Source organism: Echinops telfairi, unplaced genomic scaffold (genome assembly GCF_000313985.2).
Source record: "Echinops telfairi isolate 266 unplaced genomic scaffold, ASM31398v2 ScPeMD7_2;HRSCAF=8, whole genome shotgun sequence".
NCBI lineage: Eukaryota > Metazoa > Chordata > Mammalia > Afrosoricida > Tenrecidae > Echinops > Echinops telfairi.
In genome coordinates this window covers 78,920,748-78,930,323 of record NW_022103898.1, presented here as the reverse complement: position 1 = coordinate 78,930,323, position 9,576 = coordinate 78,920,748, and the positions used below count along the sequence as shown (strand labels likewise).

Below are 9,576 nucleotides of genomic sequence, written 5' to 3'. Positions count from 1 at the left end.
ATTATTTTTTATAGATATCTTTGCGGCATCCGAGTTTTTTCTTTTGGCCACTATGTCGTATGATCGGTATGTGGCCATCTGCAAACCCCTGCATTATATGACCATCATGAGCATCAGAGTATGCAGAACAATGGTTATCTGCTGTTGGGGGATAGCCTTTTGTATTATCCTTCCCCCATTTAGCTTAATTGCAACTCTGGAGTTCTGTGACTCTACTGCCATTGATCATTTTGGCTGTGATGCACCACCTCTTCTGGAAATCTCATGCTCAGACACATGGTTAGCTGCGCGGATGGTTATAGCCTGTGCTGGACTGATCTTCATCATTACTCTTGTATGTGTCGTTCTTTCCTACATCTCTATCATGAAGACAATCCTAAAATTCCCTTCTGCTAAACAGAAGAAAAAGGCCTTTTCCACCTGTTCTTCCCACATGATTGTAGTTTCCATCTCCTATGGAAGCTGCATCTTCATCTATCTCAAAACTTCTGGAAAAGAAGATGTGGAGATTAATAAAAGTGTGGCATTGCTTATTGCATCCATATCACCAATGCTGAATCCTTTTATATATACCCTGAGGAATAAGCAGGTTAAACAAGCTTTTATTGATTTAATTAAAAAAATTGCATTTCTCTCCAAGAAATAAAGTGTTCCTAAGTTCATAAATGAATGTGAATTATGCATATTGACTTTATATTTTTCATGGATATAATAAACACATATGTAATTACTTAACCTATAGAACAATGAGGTTGATCCTACTGCCATTTAATCATTTTTTCTCAACCATTCATTAATGAACAAGCAATTACTTACCAATGCTCTGTAGGTGATAAAAAGTCCTGCAGTTAGAAAATTTAATTGTTAAATTACTTATTATCTTGTTTTTAGTTACTGTTGAAGATTTATAATATGTGCATTCACAGGTCTTTTTAACAAAACAGGCCCCCCACCACCATTTTTTTTAAATGAAATATTTTAAGTAACAGACTTTTAAAATTCCACTGTAAATAGAAAATATAATGAATAATATTGAACAGAAAATGTTCTGAAAATGATTGTGGTGATGATTGCATAACTCTTAATATAATTGAATGATTTAATTAAATGGTATGTGATATATACATTAATCAAATTATGCTTAAAATAATAAATAGAATTAGCTCTTCAAAAGAGTAAGCTTCTGACATAATTCATAAGAAAGGGTTGATAACATCAATATATAAGGAGTTTCTATGAATCAGTAAAAAAAACTAAAAAAACATATATAGTAAGGTAAAATAAATACAAATATTTATCCTAACATGAAATAATGTTCTGCTTTATTAGAAATCATTGATTTTCAGATGAAAACTTTGTTATTTAATCCATTAATCACGTGTACAAAAGGCAATTATTTTGATGATCTGTAGTATTAGCATGTTTGCAAAAAATAGCCACTTAAATACATATATTTTTGGCAACATTAGACTTATTTATCAAAAGTACATGTAATCTTTCATCTGTAAAATCTCAGCCTAGGAATTTATGGCATACCTGTCCAGTAGCCTGAAATGCATATCTAATCCTACTGATTTCAGTCAATTTTTAATAATAAAGAATTTGGGACGGCAAAATGAACATCATTTTGGTAATGTCTAAGTCAATTAAGAAATTATGGTGCAAGATAACAGTATTTACCAAAATATTAGATCTTATTTTTAAAGAAATATATTAAAATTCTTTGTATGTATAGAGAAAGTTTCAGGAGCTGACATAAATTATTATATTATTTTAAAAAAAGAAAATAGGAAAAGTATTTTAACTATACCTCTACACACTCAGAAAACCAAATTCCACAGGCTAACATACAATAGAAAATTAATGAATCTTTGATGCTGATGAAAGAACATTTATAAAATGCGGTTATATTTAATATATATTAAAAATCATTTTATTGGGGGCTCGTACAACTCTTATCATAATCCATGCATACATCCATTGTGTCAAGCACATTTGTACATTTGTTGCCATCATCATTCTCAAAACATTTGCTTTCCACTTGAGCCCTTGATATCAGCTCCTCATTTTCCCCTCCCTCCTCACTCCCCCCTCACTCCTGAACCCTTGATAATCTATAAATTATTATTATTTTGTCATATCTTACCCAGTCTGACATCTCCCTTCACCCACTTTTCTGTTGTCTATTCCCCAGGGAGAAGGTTATATGTAGATTCCTGTAATTGGTTCCCCATTTCCATCCCATCCTCCCTACACTCTCTGGGTATCGCCATCTCACCACTGGTCCTGAAGGGATCATCCATCCTGGATTCCCTGTGTTTCCAGTTCCTATCTGTACCAGTGTACATCCTCTGGTGTAGCCAGATTTGTAAGGTAGAATTGTGATCATGACAGTGGGGGAGAAGCATTTAGGAACTAGAGGAAAGTTGTATGTTTCATCATTGCTACCCTGCACCCTGACTGGCTCACCTCCTCCCCATGACCCTTATGTAAGGGGATGTCCAGTTGCCTACAGTTGGGCTTTGGGTCTCCACTCTGCACTCCCCTTCATTTACAATGATATAATTTTTTGTTCTTTGATGCATGATACCTGATCCCTTCAACACATTGTGGTCACACAGGCTGGTGTGCTTCTTTCATGTGAGCTTTTTTGCTTCTGAGCTACGTGGCTGATTGTTTATCTTCAAGCCTTTAAGGCCCCAGATGCTATATCTTTTGATAGTCAGGCACCATCAGCTTTCTTCATCACATTTGCTATGCACACATTTGTCTTCGACAATCCTGTCGGAAAATCTTGAAGAATTCATGCATTTCCAAGTAAAACTGAGCTCCATAGGACTTTTTTTACATTAATATTTATGATAATTTATCATCAGGCATTTTTATTTGGCATCTATCAGTAGGTTTAAAATATTATCCTTTTAGTCTGTACCTAAGCTCAAATCATTTGCAGCTTGGCCGAATCTTAATGGAGAACAGTTTCATTATTTTAAGGTTGATTTAAAAAAAAGTTCAAGTATTAAAAAAACAACAAAACAACACCATTTTATTATGAATCGGGAGAAGCTTTATAGAGCAAGTCAGTTTTTCACTCAACAATTCATACACATTTTGTTTTATCATTGATTTTAATATCCACAAAGTAACCTCACTTATCCCCCATCCTTACTATGTTTTCTGCTTCCATTCCAACTTCATCTCTAACCATCCTGAACTTTGTCTTGGTGTGGGTACCACCCTCTTGGTACCAAATGATTGGTTATTCGAAGATGTGCATGTCTCACTAGTAGAATTATCAACCCCTTACAATGTTTGGTTGTAAATTGAACCATGGGTATGGAGGGTTTCAGTGCCAGATTTGAAGGAGACAAAGGAATAATAATTTCACAGATGCCACCAGTCTTTGCCAACAAGTCAACTTGGTCTTAGGGTTTTAGGTCTTGTTCCACATTTTTCTCCATCTCTACCCATGACCTGTTAATGTGATCACTTTCGGAGTAGTTAGTCATAGTAACAGGCGCCCTCTAATCCTTCTCTTCTCAGGGTGATGGAGACTGACATGGAAGTGCTCTTTTAAACTATGAAATGATTCTTTCATTGCTTCTTCAAATAGTTGCACCTTAGATGGCTATTCATTAGCTTTGTAAAACAATCATTTTATTGGAGGCTCAAACAATTCTTATCACAATCCATCCATCCATTGTGTCAAGCACATTTGTACATTTGTTGCCATCATCATTCTCAAAACGTTTTCTTTCTACTTGAGCCCTTGATATTAACTCGTCATTTCCCTCCCACCTCTCCTTCATGACCCCTTGATAATAAGACCCCAGTGGCTACTCAGTCAGGTAGGATGTAGAACATTGTCTTTGTGGATTATGTTAAGTTTAACCAACCTTAATGTCCCCTGGGACTATGATCCGGAACCCGAGGTGCTGTGACTCACTCCTGTAAGGTGTTTGGATCTGTCTAAGAAGTTTTTTCTAATAACTTTGTCCCATATATGCTCCACAATATTCATGGTTCTATTTGTAGCAAAGATAAATGCTAATGCACAAATATCCTGTCAAATATGTGTGTGAGTATTTGTGGGTTTACTTCCACTCTCCTTCTCACACCATTTTGCCTGTGTGTCTATCCATGCATCATTGTTGCAGGATTATGTATATAAAAATATTTTGGTATATTTCACATTTGCAGTTCTTCCAGTTTGCTTCCCTACATTCATCATTTTTAGCTGACCTCTGTCTTATTGCATAAGTGTGATTCAAACCCACTAGCTACTCTGCAGGGGAAAAATGAGGTTGTCTGTTCTCATGAACTTCACTGTTTCATAAACAGTGCTCTGAGTCAGAATCAACTTTCTGGCAGTGACTTGCCACCTTCACAGCCTTTTCCCTCTCACCTCTGGAAAATATTAAAGAAGGTGCCATAAACCTTAAGGGGCAGTTCTAATCTGTCAAATAGAGTCTCTATGAAATTGAATTAACTTTATAGCAGTTTCTTTTGCTTTCTTGTTTTGGCTTTTCTTTGCTTTTAAATGGCTAAGGGTTGTGACCATATATTTATGTTTATTGGCAGTGAATAGAATGCTGCCTATTTCATTTCTCATGAATGTCATTTGCAGTTTTTTCTTTTCCCTCATATGATTTGATAGTTTTATTAATCTTTTCAAAAAACCATACTCTAGTTCAGTTGATTGTGTTGTTGCTCTGTGTTAGTTACTTATGCTCTAATCTTTATTCATTTTCATCTAGTGACAGTGGACTAATTTTCTTGCTCAAAACTTAAATGTTGGAGACACTAAGCACTGATTTTGTTTCTATCTTCTTTTTTGATGTGTCTGTTTATTATATAAGTTGCAATTTGAGCACCGATTTTGCTGTGTCCCAATATTTTTGGCAAGTTGTGCTTTTACTCTTATTTGGTTCAATGATTTTTTTAAATTTCTTTTTATTTGTTCTATTATCCAGTAAATTCTAATCAGGATATTATTCAAGTTTCATATATCTGATTTATCCTGTTACTGTCTATAGTTGCTTTCTTACTTTATAGTGTTGATATCTGAGAATATTTTTGCATTATTTTGATGTTTTTTTAGTGTATTAAGGTTTTCACTGTGACCTAACATATGTTTGATTCTATACTAATGACCCATGTGTGCTGGGAAAGACTGCATTTTGTATAGTTGATAGCTGGAATGTGCTGAACATGTCGATGATGCCAAACTAGTTGATTTTGCTGCTTAGTTCTTTTGTGCTTTTGTTGAATTTTCTTTCTAATGATTCTGTCTTTCATTTAAAATTGCGTATTAAATTCTCTTACTATTTTATAGAGTTGTCTATTTTTCTCTTAAATTTTATTAGAAATCTTGTTTTCTTTTTGTTTGTTTTTCCCTCTCTTGCCTTCCCTCCCCATGTTAGAGCTTACAATAGATATGTTGAAGCAGTTTCACTGGGTCATAGACTTACATTATATGGTTTTATAGTCTGGTACAATTGTCCCTTTAATAATCATACAATTGTATTCTTTGTTTCTAATGCTGGTTTTGTTAATATCTATTTAATCTGAAATTCATATGCCTCTACTGTTCTTTTTGATTGTCGTTAGCTTGATATATTTTTCCATGACTTGTCTTATAGTTTTTATTTGTCATTTTTGTTTGATGTGTACTTCTTTGAGACAGCATATAATGGGTGCTTTCTCTTTTTTATTCTGCCACTCTTTGGCTCTTGATTGGTGCATGTAATCCATTTACATTTAGTGATATATGGATATGTATGAATGTACTGCTGTCATTTTGCTGCCTGTTTCAATTTCTGTGGTGCTTCTAGTTTCGGTGTCCCCATATTGTCACATATGGAATCATTCTGTGTCCCCATATTGTTCCATATGGAATCATTTGGTGTCCCCATATTGTCCCATAGGGAATCAATTTTGCTTTTAGGGTGTTCTCATTTTTTTATTCCCATTGTTTCTCTTTTTACTAAACCTTTATTACATTTTGCTTTTTGATTTCTTAATAAAGTTTGTTTTCTCTTATGCTACTCTGTAGTTCATCAATTTCCTTCCAAATTAAAAATAAATTTCTGTTTTATCTTGGAATTTATTTGACTTCCATTTCGTCTGAAAGTTCTATAACTACAGCATTGATCACACTATTTACTTTTAATTATCTTTGTTTAAAAATTACTGACTCTGGTCTCTATTTTCAGTTGTGAGATTGGTTTTCTTTTTTATTTTGATACTTCTATAACTGAGCTGATTTTTGAATGGTGTGGTCATGTATGTGAATCTCATGCTCTTGTCTATGGCTGTTATTTTATGTTCACAAAACTTCCTTTGGGATATTTTGTAAAGTTGATTTAGATTTTAAAATTTCCTTTATTTCAGATTATCTGGAAATTCCAGTGTTCTTGCTGAAATACTCGAGACAAATTTGTTAACTATATGCTTCTTGGTTGACCATTACTTTTCTTGGCTTTAGAGTTTAATACATACCATTCCATTGCATTCTTACCTGCATGGTTCATTCTGAGAAGTCAGAGCTTACATATATTGGATCCCATTGTAGACACATTTTTATTTTTTTCTGGAATTGGTCTTAGGACCCTCTTTTGTCTTTGGCTTTGGAAGTTTATTTATGATATGTCTTGGTTTTTCTCTTTAGGTTTGTCTTGCTTGGGGTCCATTCAGCCACATGAAAGCATAACTTTTTATCTTCCATGATATGGGACTTTTCTTTCAACAACATTTGATGAAACAAACAAACAAAATAACATTCAGGATGGGGGAAGAAGAGAAATACAGTATAATAAAAATATCTAAGAATAAAAAGGAATATCGAATATAGAAATAGAGAAATAGAATCAAAGGAAGGAAAAAATGAAAAACAGGAGGATGAAAGACAGATTAAAAGTAAATGAAGAATACTAAAAGGCAATAAGAAGAAATGAAAGAGACACATGAAAGCAGTATTAGAGGCAATAACTCTAGGAGAAGGGCACCCTCTGCTATTCAAGGAGCTCAACTGCTGGAGGAAGTGTTGGAGTAAAGATGTGGGATGCCCAGTCCTGGATAGAGACCATGTCTCTCCAGAGAGTCTCTGGGGTTAGGTCAGTTGATCTAGAAGTAATCCATAACAAGTCAGTGGGTGACTGAAGACAGGTGATTATGCCCAGAAGGAACACTCTTAGGCCCAGAGAATAGCTGGGGCCATCTTTGTGTGTTATGGAAGGAATTCTTACTAGTCCAAGAGTGGTTGGGAACAGTGAATTCTTCTGCACTGTATGTATGCTGGTCTGATGAGCTGAAGTTGGGCACCTTGTGCATGATCCATATTGACGTGGCTCCTGTCTCAGGTTGAACAGGGCCTTTAGGGATTTTACCATTGGATTAGTGAGTGTAGGGAGGGGATGGTCATGCTTCTGGTCACTAGGAGCATGCAGAGAGCAGAGTTGCACTGCAGGTTTCTGGTTGTCAGTCCCTGGTGTGGGAGGTTGAAGGTTTGTGCTATGAACTGTCTTCGTAGAATGAAGTTAGCAAAATTTTAAGATGGCAACACTGCATCAGGCCAGCTAACTTTTCAGCTGTTCCTTCATCTCATATTTGTCTCTTTTGTTTAGTTTTAATGTCTAGCTAATATTTAATACACATTTTTGTACTTTCATCTAGAGTCCAGATTTCCATCCTATCTGTTTCATTTAGTCTCTTGTATATATCTTATATAGGGTATAAGTAGCATATCAATCTTAGGACTATCACCTCTTGGTGAAAGTCTAGATTTCAACTTTTTAATTCATACTCATTTGTAAGTTCAGATTAAAGTTGAAGAAAATTAAAATGAATCCACAGGAGCCCAGGTCCAACCTGAGTACATTCACTTGATTTTCAAGAACATATTTACTGTTTGGGGCATTAATGACAAAAGCCCTGCTGAGGTGTGGGATGATATCAAGAATATAATACATGTGGGAAGCAAAAGGTGATTAAAAAGTCAAGAAAGAAAGAAAGAAAAGCATCAAAGTAGATATCAGAAAGACTGAAACATGCTCTCTTAATGGCAGAGTAATTAAGGCACATGGAAGAAATGATGAACCACAAGAGCTGAACAGAAAATTTTAAAGGGCTGCTATAAAAAAACAAACTGAAATAATATAATGAAATGTGAAAAGGTCTAGAATTTAAAAATCAGAAAGAAAAAAAGGAGGAAAGTGAAAGTGAAATGGACTTGGAGTCTTGCAACAAACAAGTTCGCTTCAAACAATAACAACAAAAAACAAACAAACAAATAAAAATCAGAAAGAGAACACTTAGCATATCTTAATCTGAAAGTACAAAAGAAAAATTCAAACATCGAGACGAAATACTGAAAGATTCTGTTGGTAAATATTTTATGATACAGAAGACATAAAAAGAAAATGGAAAGAATATCCAGAATCATTGTACCAAAAAGAAGAGTCAATATTTAACGAATTCAAGAGTATATGATGAAGAATCAAGGTACAGAGGAACTCCATGTAGAACTGAACTCATTAGCCAAAAGCAGGGCTCTAAGAAATTATGGAATGCCATTTGAAATTTGTCAGCAAGCTGATGAGAGACTGGAAGTACTCTCTCATCTATGAGAAGAAATTTTAAAGTTAACTACTAGGTGAACTGAGTAGAAAAGGTCTATATTTGTATCCATTCCAAAGTACTTTTCTTTGCATAAAATATACAACAATATTATTAACACCAATATCACATGCAAGTAATATTTCTCTGAAGAAAAATCCAACAACAGTTGTAGCAATATATTTCCTATTACTAGTATTACAAAATGAACATTTGATACAGAATAGACTCAGAAGCTAAGCCCCAAGGTTTTTATTTTCAGTTCTATTACCTTTCTGCTACTCATATATGTTTAAATATAATTTCCAGATTTAAATTTCTTTAAATATTGTATTGCACTCTATGTAATAGACACTTTAGCTTTAGGTGTGGTAATTGTCAATACCCCTATAATGTGCTATGATGAATACTTGATTTGATCTTTATAAAAATAAATTGAAATGAATAGTCTTAAATTATTTTCATATTTGTTCTTAATTTTTAATGTTTACATTTTTAGTCTATTTTGGAATGTTTTCATAAAAAGGGTGAACTATCAAACTGCAGACTATATTTTTATTCAGCATACCAAGTGTGATAGTTACTATTAAAACATATGATAAGATTACTTTATATAATAATATGAATACAACCCTTTCAGAAAAAAGAGTTTCCATTGATTTGCTATTTAGTTTGATCAGTCTTTGTAACATACAATCCTATTTCTTAAGTGAATTCATATGTATATGGTTCATGTGTATGAAGGAATTTAGAATATTACAATATCACAATGGAGCTTGTATTTCAATCATTTTACCATTCAATTAAAGAAAACCAGATACATTGGATAAAAATGCTAGATTACAAAATATTTCTGAAAATTTACTTTATTTGACAGGGATATTCTCTAACCTTATTTTCATGAATTATTTACAGTGTTCATCTTGGTTTCCTTTATAGTTTTTAGTTTTAATAATAATA

General features: G+C 33.7%; 1 protein-coding gene across 1 annotated transcript in view; it reads left to right on the top strand.

Moving 5' to 3' along the window:
• LOC101648946 (olfactory receptor 6C68-like) overlaps positions 1 to 646 on the top strand; it is a 1,446-nt gene extending 800 nt beyond the window's left edge. Inside the window, exon 2 of the mRNA XM_004700864.3 lies at positions 1 to 646. Coding sequence (XP_004700921.3) covers positions 1 to 646 — 646 coding nt within the window.
• Positions 647 to 9,576: the final 8,930 nt, after the last annotated feature.